At 37.5% G+C, this 15609-nt stretch overlaps 1 protein-coding gene across 3 annotated transcripts in view; it reads right to left on the minus strand.

Moving 5' to 3' along the window:
- Nucleotides 1-15609, minus strand: part of gabbr1b (gamma-aminobutyric acid (GABA) B receptor, 1b) — a 105189-nt gene that overhangs the window by 11373 nt on the left and 78207 nt on the right. For 2 of the 3 annotated variants that reach the window (XM_043217549.1, XM_043217551.1), the window contains exons 15-20: nucleotides 12518-12595; nucleotides 8349-8499; nucleotides 7584-7716; nucleotides 6882-6998; nucleotides 4215-4325; nucleotides 3993-4086 (exon numbers count right to left, since the gene is read on the minus strand). In XM_043217549.1, the coding sequence (XP_043073484.1) occupies nucleotides 3993-4086; nucleotides 4215-4325; nucleotides 6882-6998; nucleotides 7584-7716; nucleotides 8349-8499; nucleotides 12518-12595 (684 nt within the window). The remainder of the gene's footprint in view (nucleotides 1-3992; nucleotides 4087-4214; nucleotides 4326-6881; nucleotides 6999-7583; nucleotides 7717-8348; nucleotides 8500-12517; nucleotides 12596-15609) is intronic. The other variant, XM_043217550.1, reaches the window with a different exon arrangement.

Here is a 15609-nt window from a genome sequence, read left to right on the forward strand (position 1 = left end):
TTAAAATGAAACTGAATTTTTTATATTAAAATAAAAACAAATGTATAAATGCAACACTATAATAACCCTGAAACGGATGTCTTTTGCGCCGCTCTCCGGGAATTATCCTGCATCTTCCCATGGCCATGTCAGACACTTCATTTGTATTTTCAGCTGTACTAGTGCTTATTCATTTATTTGTCTTCACATGCATCTTAAAAATAGTATTTTAATAGTGCTTCGTAAATGAATAAATGAAATGAATCTTATTTAATTGTGAGAGTGAAGTGGGGGGCGTCACGGCGAGGTTTTGCCTAGAGCGGCAAATGAGCTTCTGCCAGATATTTAGTTTTTTTGCACCCTCATATTCCAGATTTTTAAATAGTTGTATCTCAGCCAAATATTTTCCTTTCCTAACAAACCACACGTCAATGTACAGCTTAATTATTCGACTTTCAGATGATGTAGAGATCACTAAATTCCTTATATTTTGTGGTCCATGTAGTTTTTCTAGTTTATAATATACCAAAGTAACTATAACAACAATTTAAGGTCAGTAAGATTTTTTAAGAGACCAACTCTTTTGTTCATTTTGTTGTAAAGCACATTCGACAAACTGTGTTAGAATTAATGATGCTAACTGCCATTACATTTTCAGTAATTTCAGTAAAGTAAAAACCTTTACAATGTTATAATGAATTTGTTTTTCAAATAAATGCTGTTCCATTAATAAAAAAATCCCGAAAAAAATGCATCACAGTTTTCACATTGCTTTAACACGGTCCTCATCATTGATAATGATGAATGAAATGTATACTGAGCATCAAATCAGCATGTTAGAATGATTGTGACACTGAAGACTGGAGTAATGATGCTGAAAATTCAGCTTTGCATCACAAAAATAAATTATATTTTAAAATATATTACGATACAAAAAAGTTATTTCAAATTAGTTTTAGTTTCTTAATTTATAGAATGAATAAGGAATGTGAAATCTTATGTCTTAAGAGCGTTTCCTTTTTGGTAGGTAGCCAAATGAACTCTTTACATTTCCTCAGAAAGACAGACAGCGACGAGTTCAAACAGACAATAGAATGAACCTGAAACAGTTTCGGTAATTTGAATTTTCTGGTGTATGCAATCTCACGCAGAACACCGCGCAGTGAAGTGAGCGAGTTTCTTTTCATTAATAATGCGGACTGAGCCTTTTAATAATGAACCGTCACTCAGAGACCCTCACTGTTATTGCAGCTTATGCGCGCCCATGCTTCAAAACGCACTACTTATGTTTTAAATCGTGGCCTTTGCGATTCACACTGAGCAATATCGCAATCCGTAATTAATGTTGGTATACCGTGCTGCTCTAAACTGTGTGTGTCATTAAAAAAACGCTATATAGAAGCCAAGTGACTTTGTGTGATCCACCTTGTCCCCACTCTGCAACCAACAGAGTATATATACATGCATGTTTCATTGAGCTTTTATTTGTTATTACTGCTGTTGCTGGTCTATTATTTATCATCACCTTCTTGTCCATTAAATCTCCTCAGTAAATACCTGTGGAGTAATGAAGGTTGCAGACGGGGGGGTGCAGATTTAATTTAACTGAGTGTTTGCTAAAAACCAGCTCACTCTCAGATGATCATTTCAAGTCATTTCAAGTTCATTTGGCTTCAGATGTGACCAACCTGAGTGGGTGAGCTGGTTACTATGTAATTAGTCTATCCATTTGCACCAGTGTGATGTATTCAGGCCAATGCAAACATGATAGGTGGACATTATCACACTGACAGGGTAATCCGTCAGACGCAGGCGCTGTCCGCTCCCATGACTTTTGCCTGCTTCTAACCATTCATCCCTCACAACCACACCGCACTTCATGATCTCACCGAGAACTCAGCTATATTTGGTTTGATTTGGTTCTGTGCGGTCAATTATTTTCTCATCCAGATGTCGTGAAAGGACACTGCCGTCCAATGCGTCCTTGGACCTAAATGGCTTATGCAGAAAAACTCTAGCGACAGAAAGTATTTGTGTGACAGGTCTGTTTATGGGCAGCTGTGCTCGTTTCTCAAGGACTCTGCCTGAAGAATACACTGAAGGCTCATTTTACTGACCGTAACTGGAAGAGCAAGGCCGGTCCAATTTGTCTCATAAAGGTAGCAATTAATTTGTTTAATTAGTTAAACACTTACAAGCAGGAAACACCTGAGGAGAGAGGCTGAAGGTCGAAACCGCTGGGGTTCCTTCATTAAATCACTTTCGCTCACAGGCTTATAGGCTTTATTCAGACAGCAGCTATTTTTTGTGTGTGTCCAACCCCATGACAAGATCATGACAAACAAGAGCTATTAGTCTCGTTTATCCGCATGCGCCATCTGTGTTGTTTTAGTATCTGAGCTAATATGGGAATTATGCAAATCAGGTAAGGATGCAAACATGGTCAGAACGTAATGCTGACCACAATTTGCACGCTATTTTGTCTTGTGGATCAGTTCTGAGCATTAGGTCATTAGGGACACAGCAGACTAACTCAAACCTCCTGAAAAAGAACAAAAGTTTTGCATACTTTTAAAAATATATCTGTAACTAATGCTTAAGTGCAAATTAACTGCAATGTTTTAATTAACATGCAATTAAATGAAAATGTATTATGGTTTAAATTTATATTAAATGCAGTTAGCTGAACTTTTAAATCACTTAAGTATATTTTTATATGTAATTTCACAATTACTTTCATGAAAGTTTTTTTTTTTTAAATACTGCTAAATGTACCGACAAACATTTATGCCAAACTAATACTTACAAACTTATCATCTCTACTGAAATGTCTGTCATTTTAATATATTTGTAATTACACATATATAATGTAGTTTCAATTTAGTACATTTAAAATAAAAACTTTAACCCCTGGTTTTACAGACAAGGCTTAAGACTAGTCCTAGACTGTTAGCGCCTTTGGTTTGTCTTAAGATGCACACCAGCAATGCTTTTTTCTAAGGCATGTTTGTAAATATTACTTAAATGTCCATTATTGAACTATGGCCTAATGCTGGTCTGTCTAGCCTTAAATCGAGAATATATGCAAAACTGAATAACACACACTTCACAGTCTTCTGTGCTTTAATATGTTAGTCAGCACTCATAATAAGCGCACTTTAAAAGTTATTCTTAAAGATAATTACTTAATTAAACTTTTTTACAAAGAGTACTTTTTAAAAGTGTGAGTATGTGAGTATATTTTCTGCTGTATTTATCTATTTTCTAATTTAAAATATACTTTTATATTTATGTTTTATAAATATAAATATATTTAAACAATACATGCAAATATTTACTTAAAAGTATTTAAAGAAGACTAGAAGTGCACACTAAAAATAATTAAGCTGATTTTCACAGGGGAATCTGTTGTAAGTTGCTGGAAATATGCAGCATCACTCCTCCAGCGTGCTCCAGACGGCTCAGCCGGCTCTTTAAAATGTCTTAAGGGTGCTTGACTAGACTGCGCATCTGGATATATATCGCCTATAACACATCATTTAATCATCATTTGATGAATCACTACCAGCATGATCGCTAGAAAATATACACAAACATCTTTTTTCAAAGAAAATTCTGTTAACCGCCTGTTTTCTAAAAAAACAACTTCATTTATATATGCCTGAAATCAGCACAGATAGTGCTGGATTACGAGTGGTCGGTAAATAAAAAGCAGGGTTTTAAACTGAAATACAGCACGCTAAAGTCAGGAAACGCATTAACTGATAAAATGGTTTCCCAAAAGAACCTTTCAGAGAACACTTCTTAAAATGACCTTTTTGATTCTTAGCGTAAAGAAGAGAAATCTAAAGAACCTTGTGATGTTCTTATGGAAGCATCATGCCAATTAATAATTTTTTGAAGCATTATATATGCGTATATTATATGCATTTATGTTTTACAAAAACAAAAAACATATCAAAAAATGGATGCAATGTGAAGAAATACAGTGTCAAACCCAGAGAAGTTCTTACCAAGCCATGTGTTCATCTTCTCTGAACTGCAGTGCTGCAGAAGAGGCTCGATCAGCTGATCCACGTCCCCTTTAGGTGCTTCTTTAGTGAACTTCTGCTCAGACGGGAAAGGAAACAGAACAGCAGCTCACTGAACATTTTGCTTATAAGAACCTTGAGGCCAAACAGAATAAATCCGACTGTGCCTTTTTCACGAAAACCACAAAAACTGTGCTGCCATACCTCCACTGTGATGTGCAGGGGATCCACGATCTGCCAGATCATAAGGGACAGGATGTCGATGACCAGCAGGACTCCCACCGTGGCGTAGAGCTTCCAGGGCTCCAGGTGCTGCTGGGATATAAAAAGACCGGTGAATCAACTTTCCGTCCAGGACAGTGAAAGACACAGCTTGCGTCGTGATTCATGGCATCTTATGGAGCGCAAGAGCAGAGAGCTTGAAGGGGAAACAATGGCCCATTATCAGGATGCCAATTCAATCCGCCACACGGTGACCGCACTTTATGGTTTAAGTAAGGAAAGTGTCTTTAATGGATTTCGTCTGAGACCATAACACTGCAGCAAAATCAATACTCGTTCTTTTTTTTTTGTAGCGGGCATGGCGTTTGTGAGCAATTAAAGATGAAAAAGCTTTTATTTAAAGAGCAACATAAAAAGCGTTTATGTTCTCTGCGACTCGTGCTGTTTATCGTCACTTTTGAGAGCTCATAAACCTCAAGCACACCTTCACAATGGGATGGATGAAAGAGCTCACACATAGCTAGGCAATTGACTCAAGGAATTTTCTGGGTTCAAAACAAGTACAGCCTGCTATTGATTACCATTGACACATGCCTCAAAATGAACGGGAATGTATCAGGAATAAACATTTAGGGGGTTTACAAGCTAAAATATAAACCTTGCATTTTTGTTCAAGTGCTTATATTAAGCTCTGAAGGTGCTTCAACCATCCTTTAAGTGGTAGAACTACTTTTCTAGGTGGATGAGCTTCTGGTTTTGCATTGCTTTAATTTTTAGAGGTGCTTTAGGTAAACAGACCCTATCTGGTGTTTATATTGCAGTCATAACAGCAATTGAATTCTTGAATATAATTTTGCACAGACAAGATTAGAAAAATTTACTTTAGTCTGTTAACTCATAAACTAACTCACATACTAATATATACAATTTAGATACTAATATGTAACTTTAAAGATATATATATATATATATATATATATATATATATATATATATATATATATATATATATATATGTGTGTGTGTGTGTGTGTGTGTGTGTGTGTGTGTGTGTGTGTGTGTGTAATTTTTACTGTATTATTTAACAATTTAAAGTATTCTTTAAAGTATTCTTTTCTTTAAAAAAAGATAAGATTGTTAGTACTTTCCCCATTACAGTTTCCCCATAGCCTTCACAAAGCATGTTTTTACAAACTGAGTTATTTTCTGTTCTGTTTTTTGGCATTTTTGGATTGTGTTTGAAACATTATCTGAGGTATTTAACTTGTTTTGAATGTGTTAAGGGGACATTTTCATGACAATTCACACCATAAAATCCCCATCACAGTTCCTCTGTACTCGAAATAGAATGTTTGTCCCAAATATTTCTTTGGTCTATAATAAATTCTGAAACTATTCTTTATTCCAAAATTTCCCTTTTGTATCCCTGACAATGACTTTGAAGAATCCACTTCAAACAAACTTACTGACGCTCAGTTTTGTGTTTGTTTTTTAACTTTTCTTTTTAACATAAAATATTCTCAATAGTGACGCCCCAGTCAAAGAAGCGCATTTGAAAATAACTAAGCTGTCAATTTGATGCCCCACTGCACATCACAGATCATTTCTCAATCTCTGAATCCTTTCTTTGTGCAGAGAAAGATAGAAAGAGTGAGAGAGAGAGAGAAAGCTCTCCACAGGGGCTCATGACAAGCTCCTCTCCACCACTAGATGGACGTTTATGAATGCTCAATAATAGACATTATGTACTTATCCTTAAAATACCTTTCTCTTCCTTATTTGAGTTATTATGGCTTTATTAATTGCATTTGTGTTACTGGAGAAGTGAGGTCTGCACTTCAAAACATCACTCTCTCAATATTTATGTTTAGTCTTTCCATATAATATTGAAACGTCCTTAAAATAAGATACACTTAATTAAGATAACAACACTTTTTTTTTAAATGTTGTTAGTCATAATCCATCACAATTTAGTGAAGTATATATACAGATTAAAAAAAAGCATAAATTACTTAACAAAACCTTACAACGATAAATATTTAGATAGCTTTTATTAACCCTTAGTTATTGTTAATTTCAACATTTACTGATGAATTGAATGCACTGTGGGTTAAAATGAACAATAAACGATTGTATATGTATTGACTAACACTACCCACGATTAATGAATGGTGAATGCAAAAATGTCTTGCTCGCTAAAAAATACACTAAAAAATAGAACCGTATTGTAAAGAGTAAGGAGTGTAAATGATCTTCTGCAGTGTGTGACCGCTGGTTCATGGGCTGTATGATAAATGTGCCGTTTAAGGATGCTCAAGGACAACGGCGGACCCATCTGAGATGGTGGCTAAGCCAGAGAGGCAGTGGAAGTGAGATAAAGATCTACAGATGATAACACAGGGAGGAACGAGATATATATTTCATAAAGAACAATAATTACACTACGATATATTGATCATTCCAGCAGCGTACTGAAAGTCCTTGACACGACAAGGACGGATACTTTGTCTTTAAACACCTCAAATTAACCTCACGTCTTATTTTAGTACCACTTAGATAATACTGTATGTTTTTAGAATATATTCTTTTAAAAATAAACACAGTTCATTTTAGTTGTGTTAGCGATAATAACTCTGGTTCCCTACTCACCTTTCTCTTGTCTTTCTTCTCGTCCTTCTTTGTGAAGACCGTGTGAACCCACCAGATCTTTGTGAACATACTTCCATAAGCCAAACTGAAGCCAAGTCCAAGCAGCCACAAACGAAACTAGAGAGAGACAATATTTCAGTGTTATTAACTTAGCATTAGATATTTTAAAAAGAAAGCTAATCCTTTAAATGAGCGTTATATGTCGCCAAAGGTGAAGTTGAATAAAACAAAAACCTTAATAAAAACGCATTTGTTAAAATTAAGCTGCAAAAATGACCCGTTCGGATCTTCAGGCTTTGCTAAGGTGCTGTTATTTAGAAAGGGACGGTGCAAGCTAAATTGAACCTGACGGCAAGCCTGTGACCTGTGAGCAAGTGTAAGCGAAGAGGGCATATATATAGATGTCTGAAAGCAAGGCAGTGAAACAAGTCTGTTTAATACTTAAGGGTCTGAGAGAGGGTGAAAAATGGTCACGAAAAACTAAATAATTCATTTTTTTTTTTGATGCAAGAAACCTTGACTAACATTACCAGTGTGCCTCAGGGGGAAAAAAAATGAAGAAAAAAAACTCCCTGATATGTCTGCTTACAGCCCTTCTGAAGAGGAGTGTTCAGGTGGGTTTTATAAACTCAATTACTAGTACTATAAATAACATCAATATAAATGACAAAACGGTGTTACCCGGAATGCTTGAGCGCTTACCTGACAGACCACAGGAAACTGAGAGTTGCGTACATGCAGCCCGTCAATTCCCAAAGGAAAAACAGCAGCCAGAGCCATCATACAGCCCACTGCCGTCATGTTATTCAGGTACGGCTGGGAGTTTTGAATGTACCTTTACATACAAACACACATACTGCTGAATTTGCCAAAAGACGGGCATGTTCAAAAAACAGATTTATGCATTAACAGATGCTAATGTAGTGCCATATACTGTGATATATACAGCTTAGAATAATTATCACACGCATATTTTTTTATAATAAGGCGTTCCATGGTAGTTTTTGTTGGCACAGTGAACTGATTCGGCTAATTTAGTTAATCTCTCACAGTGGAAAAGCACAGTCTTTTTATCACACAAAGAAACACGCAGATTCACAGACGTGCTCACACATTTACTCACATGCATGATAAGATTTGCAAGTGTTCAGGGTATTAGCTTAAGCTGTCTGCTGAGAAAATCTTGTTGAAAGTCTAAATGTCACTAAGATGAAAAGACTGAAACACTAAGCATTAGTGTCGGTGGAGTTTGAATATGTGTGAAATGCTATCGCTATTCGTAATGCATCACCCTGTTTGAAACCAGCGTGTTTCTACGCACACGGAATGCTTAAAGAAGTGAATGTGACCCTTGGATACGCCAGATAATTGTATGCATGTATCACTCAGTCCTGCACTGAACTCAATATAAATGAACACACGCACGCAGACAGGAGCGTATATATTCCCATCCCCAACTGAACACACCTGACGTTGCTGTTGTAGATGTTAAAGGTGAGGCAAACGATGCCCATTAAAATGCCCAAGCCAGCGAAAACAGACACAGAGACGAAGAGTTTTTGTGACAGATATCTGAACTTCTGAATCACCACCGTCTGGTCAGCAGGTGGACCGGAGCCTGGAGAGAGAAATTAGACATCTTATATTATATTATACTATACAGCATTAAATTGAAATAATTTGGCAAAACTTTCGTGAATAATATTAAAACATTATTAAAGGTTCTAGCTATTTAGTCTTTCTAAGTAAGGGCTTTTGGAAGACATTATTAGGGAAAGAGGAAGGGGGAAGGGGACTGAAGCTGGGATATAATATAAAAATGTAATTATAAAAAAATATTTGAGATTTTATAGATAAAAGATAATAATATAAAACAGCGTTATTATGGTTAAATAAAATTACAGTACAGCACAAAATGTATTTATTTATTTTACATAATCAAGCACTTTAAAATAAAAACAACAGCACAAGAGGTGTTCTTAACCTTGTGTAATAGGTGTAAAAATCATTGGCCAAAGGGGGCCAAGTTTTTTGAGATATGTAAACATAGTCATAGGCACTTGTAGTCATAGCACCATCAAGTGGCCTACCTATTTTTTTGCTGTTTTTTTTTACTGTGACCTCAGATTATACAAGCGTTATAAATATTTAAGAAAAAGCGTCTCTGCACCTTACAAACGTTTTGCCATCAAGTTGTGACATAAACGACTGATATTCACAATTCAAAAACAATCTATACACTGTTTTGGTCCTGATCAGGTGAAACACCTAGTACTAGTTAGAAAATGTAAGGTTTTTCAAAAGACACCAAAATAATTTTACCCAGGTTACAATTAAATCATATATATAGTAATAGCATTAAACTAAAAATACAAACAATAGCATATAAACATTACTTACAAATGCATGTTACATACATAGCATGTTATTTACTTATTATTTGAATAATGAAACGATTAAGCAAAAGAAAGAAATGGAGAGCAGCTCTGAACCTCTGTTTTTAGAGCCACAAATGAGTCACTTTATCCCCCTCTCTCTCTCTCTCTCTCTCTCTCTCTCTCTCTCTTGATAAACTGGCGGCATTTCAGAGTCTGCAGAGAGAGCGATAGCTATCGAATTTCACCTCACTGCCATTTGACTAAAGCTCCCCCCCTCTGGTCTCTGTGAAGCGATACCATCGCAGGCTGTTTCACTGCCTCCAGATGGGTAATCGGCCAGCCAATTGGCAACAACAAAGGACAACAGGGTGCATTGTGGTCAGCTTCCTTCAATGGGTGGGCAGCACACAAGACGTGCACTGGTGTCACGTTCTTTTTTTGCGAGTGACAAATTGGCTGGGGACCACACGGCTTGTTACATCTATCTCTAGAGCTGATCGTTTTTATAAAGCCCAGCTCCGAGACTCATATTGCCCATGCGGCCCCACTGGAACCCCTCACCAGAGCATCTGATAAGCGCAGCGACTGTCAGTCTTAATTAGGAGTTCACATAAGGCCATCTCCCTCGTGGATCTCGCTGATATTGATTAAAGGAGAGAGGGAGATCCAGCTGAATGCGGCCACTCGGGGCACAAGACGGCCAACAGATGGATCCCGGGATGCTGGAAAACAGCGTGGAGCTGCGCCGATGCTGGAGCGATCTTAACAGACAGACCCGGGATGTGATATGGCACGACACATGAGTTTAAGTGGTTTGTGGAAATAGAAAGTGGTTGCTATGGTGTTTCAGGTCAGAATGTTAACGTTGCAGTGTTGCTATGGTGTTAAAATTAACTCGCGATCCGTGTGGAGCTGCAATCCTTGAGGAACTGAGTGAACGCATTTACTCAGATAACACAATTCCTAGACATTAGAAGTCGGTCGGGTGTCGATTATACATGAAATAGGGTTGGAAACCCATTTACGTCCATAAAGTGAAATATTTCTGAGTGAAACTTGATTTCGAAATCATTTGGAATTGATTTGATTGTAAAACATAGCTGGGGATGGTGATATCAGCCAAAAAGAAGGCTGTGAATTTCAGAGGCGGTGCACTATTGTTATGATGAAAACGTGTTTGCATGCACTGATAAGACCATTACATGTGCATTAAAGGGATAGTTTACCCAATAATTACAATTTTGTTATCTTGTTGTTCCAAACCCATAGGACCTTTATTCACCTTCAGAACACAAATCAACATATTTTTTATTAAATCCAAGAGCTTTCTGACCTTGAAGAACAATGCAGCTACAACAATCAAGGCCCAGAATGTAAGATATCAAAAAATATCTTAATATATGTTCTGAAGAAAAGCAAAGGTCTTATGAGTTTGGAACAATGCGTAATTAATGGTAGAATTTACATTTTTTGGGTCAAGCGAACCTTTAAAGGAATAGTTCATCCAAAAAAGAAAATACAATATATATTGATTTCAAGATGTCTCTAATGCAAATCAGGTCCACAATGAACGTAAATATGTGTGCATCCATCGGGCCAGAGAACTCATGCTGTTTAATACCTCTCCCTGTCCTTGATGGTGGAATCGGGACAGTATGTTTCCATGACGACCAAGACCCAGCAATGAGAGAACAAGGCGCAGATGCAGTGGTTGTCAGGGGCGACCGGGGAGAGCGAGAGAGAACGAGCGAGGCCAGTGAAGTGGATGGGTAACAGGGAGAAACAATTGAACACAAAGATTCAAACAAAAACGTTCCCACTCAGCTGGGAGATGAAGGGACGTAACCTTCACTTTGCAGTTGGTATGAACAAGAGGGAGAATATCTTAACGAGCGGCAAATGGTCAACACGTGCTGTCCAATCTAGAGCAAAGTCACCCTCTCCTTCAAGAGGCCTTTATTTCAGCACTGATTATTTTTAGCTCTGCGTGCTGCTGTCTCTGTGGAATACGCCGTCCGGGAGCATCAGTGACCACTGCAGCAAGGTGAAAAGTTGGGTGTTGATGGGCGGCACTAAAGGCTAACATCTTCTATTTCTGATGATCTCACATTCCTGTTCACCTCGTCACGAACGAACAGTGACCTTTCGCCTCAACAGCAGACTCGCTGCGACCCACAGTCTGGCACAGTCAAGGGTTGCTGTTAAAGCGATGACCTCCAAAGAGATCTATCATCGACCACTAATGCAAAAGTTAAAGGTGCCAGCCTCTGCAAGCCACCTGGGGTATACCACAATGCTGTGGGCACTATTCCCAGTTGCAAGCTGGGTAAATAAATGAAAAACAGGTTCCCCTGAAACGGCTTGTGAAAAACGCAATTAGCGCATTTCGCAATGCCGACGTGCTACAGTTGCCATGGTGCCTCGCTGCTTCGCTGAGTTTTTAATAAGCTAATAAGCAAGTTCAAAACAGCGTAAGCCCACCGAGAGCACATCTAGGGAAATGTCTAGGCATAGAAATGGTCACATAATGAGCACGGTGATGCGGCCTCGTAGCGCCAATATCACAAACCATCAAACCCAGGCTGCTATCACAAAGCTCAAGGATGTTTTTCAAAACCGCAAGCTCTGTTCGGAGGGTTCAAATAACTGGCAATGACAATCAGCTGAGGCAATCGTGAGGCCTGTGCTGATTGGACGATTTGTGCTCATCCAGTCAAGGTTAGCACGTGCTGGAAGGCAGCTGGGAAACAGCCGGGCCGTTTCTGATTTGTGATGTTTTCAGCTGTCAGTCGGCATCTTCTCAGTGCACCATCAGCAACACTGAGCGTGAACTGGTCATCAAATACAATTAAAAAGATTAAATGAAACCATCACTCATTGCATATCGCACACAATTTCTAGCAGTGCGCTTGCTCAATTTATGATTGGAATTAACTCCTGGCGGTTTTCTAATGGCATTCATTTGTCTTTTTTTGTTGAGCCGCGCAGAGCTCCCGCGCCGCGACTGCCCTCACGGACAGAATGCTAAACAGAATTTGACTGACTGATTGATTAACGCCCCGTAGCAGCCTGTCGTCCGCAGTTCTCTTCGTTTTTTGAGGGCGGGGCTTAGACTGTGCAGCTGTGACACCGGGAGAGATGCAGATGAGTGGCGAGAGCAATAATGTGAGTGATTGTGTGAGAGGAGGTTTAAAAGTGCTCGAGACAGTGATAAACAAGAGCACATATGGGATATGAGAGAGACGAATGTGTCCTCACCTATCCACCTGTCATTCCCATACCAAGAGAGATTGCCTTTGGTCATATCGTAGTATCCAATCTTCTTGTAGCTTCCTCCTGCCAAAAGAAAGGGAGAGAGTGCGACTCAGAAATAGTTTTGAGTCAACATCAAATGGCATTCGCAAGACATTTTTCCTTTATGATGTGACATGTTTTTGAGACCGGATATTTAAGAAGGGATAAAATGTTATTGACTTCCATTTTATCCATTGGGAATTCAGCTTTATGCAAATTAGCAGAGATGCGAAGTGGTGACTACCAGTGGGAGTGCAGGGTGACCCCGTTAACATGCACTTAAGAAGGCACTTTATTTCAGCTTATGAAACATCAAGCAGACATGAACATTTTCCTTATGTTGCCCAGCTCACCCCAAAATTAACATTTTCCTGTAAGACTGTAATAATATTCAAAACACATATAAAGAGATTTGAAATGTTGTCTCATAATTGATAACTCATCCAATGGAAACATTAAAATTGCAAACAAAATCCATATTACTTAAGTCTTCTGAAGATGCACAGTCACTTTACATCATGAACAGGAAATGGAAATGCTAATGTGGGTGCATCAAGCACAAGACCAATGGGGTTGCATCGAACAAGCAGGGATACGTTTCACTGAAAAAATATACGATGGTAGGAATATATTTTAACATATGTATAAATATATATAATTATACATTTCAGTGTATTTATGTTTCCCTAAGATAGTTTGAGTTTCTCTCGCAGAAGCACAAAATAGAGTGCAGTTTTTTGAGGGGAACTGCAATACTCTGTACATTTGAGCTTATCTGTACCATATTCGATGTGCTCTATGTTTGAATGTTTATATGTAAATAAAAACATTAACTCAATCTGTTCATGATATAAAGCGATTGTGTCTATATGGAAGACTTGGATTAAACTACATAATTGATAAGAATTACTGTTATGACCTCTTTATGAGCTTTTAGACACTTGAGCATTCTGGTGTTGTGGACGTTCAACGATTGAATAAATATTATGAGAGAAAATTAATAATCTCTTAAATCGTGTTTTAAAGATGATCTTTGGAATGACATCAGAATGATTAAATGAAAACTCAAAAATCACCATGACCATGCTGTCAGTGTGAAGTGGGCTTCAATATACTCTTAACTCTGAGTCATGTCTAGAAATTGATGTCTGAGTAAGAGTAAAGAGTGAACTTTTCTGACAATTGAAGTTGTTTCACAACAACAAGTAATCAGTTTGAGTCAGATTATTACCAGCTCCCTAAAATCGTTTGTGAATCAGACTACACTGGTCACGCTGAATGGTTGTTGTTGCATTCAACTCAACAGAGATCGCTTCATTTATTGTTTTTAGTTATTGCTTCTTTTTTAATTTTAAAGCGAAACGTTATAAAAATCAGAAAAATCCGTTCTTGATTCCCAATTCCACCCACTTCTGAAGAGGCCGAGGGTCAAGATGGGTGCAATATTTCGCTTTTTTTCCAAATCTATCATTGATTATTATTGGTGTAACTTTTTCTAAAAGTCAATGTAATGAGCATAAAATTGTCTAGGTTTTATAACAGCTAGGTTGCCAGAAGCCTAAAGTAACGACTAAATACTTGGCGGTTGGATAACATTAACTAGTCGGCGTTGCTTAGGTAAACTGAAACAAAAAAAAAAAGAAAATCATGATGACAGAAATGACAAGGGATATGTTTTAGAAAAGTAAACGGTCAATTTTGATTTTGCATTGACTTCTGGAGATGCAGGAAAGCTGAAAACAGGTAAAAGGAGAGTTTTAAGGGAGCAACAAAGGAAAGAGAAATGTCTAAACATTGCTGTAAATCAATACGCTGAGGCTGGATCAGATTTAGGGCAGCCTTTAGAGACCAAACAACACTTAGATTAGACAAACAGACTGAAAACAGATCTATCATCAATCCTTATATTCCAGCAGGGGTATCAACTGAGCTTTTGATGAGAATGCACAATAGAGTCGCTCTCCCTTAAAATCAGCTTTATAGAGAGCGCTGTAATTGCGTACCACCGTATCAGCAGTGCTCAAGCGAGGACCGTAAGACAGAGGAATTTATCTTCTGTTGCGTTCTCTCTCTCTCTCTTGCTCCAATTCTCTGTTTTCTTTCATGCACGCCCTCCCTCTCTTTCTCAAACACACACTGGCGGGCATCAGAGATCTGTGCAGGGCTCTGAGGGCCTCCACCCCCAAACACAACGAGAAATTAGCTTAAGTGAGAACCATTATAATTATCAGGTGATCATTAAGCATAATTACTCCAGTCAGCTTGGGCTTCCCCCTGGGAGACATAAAAAAGAGGCAAAAGAGATAGAGGAAGAAAGAAAGGCTAAGGAAGCGCTGTATGATCCAGGCATGAGAAGAAACACCTAAAAGACTGTAATTTCCAGCATTTAGATTGTATCCGCTTTTTGGTCTCTGGCTATAGATCTTCCTACAGTTTCATTCTAAAACTAATGTCATCCAGCAACAGACATAATGTTCACAACACTAATAACCCCAACAAAATCACTTTTTCAAATTAAATCATTTCTTAGATGAATATCACTTGCTCATCATAATTTGAATATCTAGGAAACTAAAGTAATAACACAGCAACAAATTAACTACAGTGCAACAACAAAAAAAGAGCCACAGACCTGTATTTTAAGCCTATTCTTTTTTTCAAATGTCTTGTTTTTTTAAACAATAATAGGGCAATTAAATGTTTTCATAATTTTTTCTGGTAATCAAATGAAGGCATAAAACTATGACAATTTATCCTTATCAGATGATATTAAACCCTTTTAGGTTTACAGAGGGTAACAGAGATAAAAAGAAAAATAATAAAATTTTAAAATAAAGTTTTACTATTATTTATCATTATTACTAGTACTAGTAGAGTAGTATAGTAGTAGTAGTCAATGTGACATGTGGGGCAGTAGCTATCGAATAATTTAGTAATGGAGTAATCTAAACTTTTATACATTAATAATTAGTAATCGGATAAAAATATATTTTTCTTTATTAAAGAGCAATCCTAAACATACAAGAGAAAATAAGATGGGTCTCTCAAAGACATTT

Source organism: Puntigrus tetrazona, chromosome 19 (assembly GCF_018831695.1).
Source record: "Puntigrus tetrazona isolate hp1 chromosome 19, ASM1883169v1, whole genome shotgun sequence".
Lineage (NCBI taxonomy): Eukaryota > Metazoa > Chordata > Actinopteri > Cypriniformes > Cyprinidae > Puntigrus > Puntigrus tetrazona.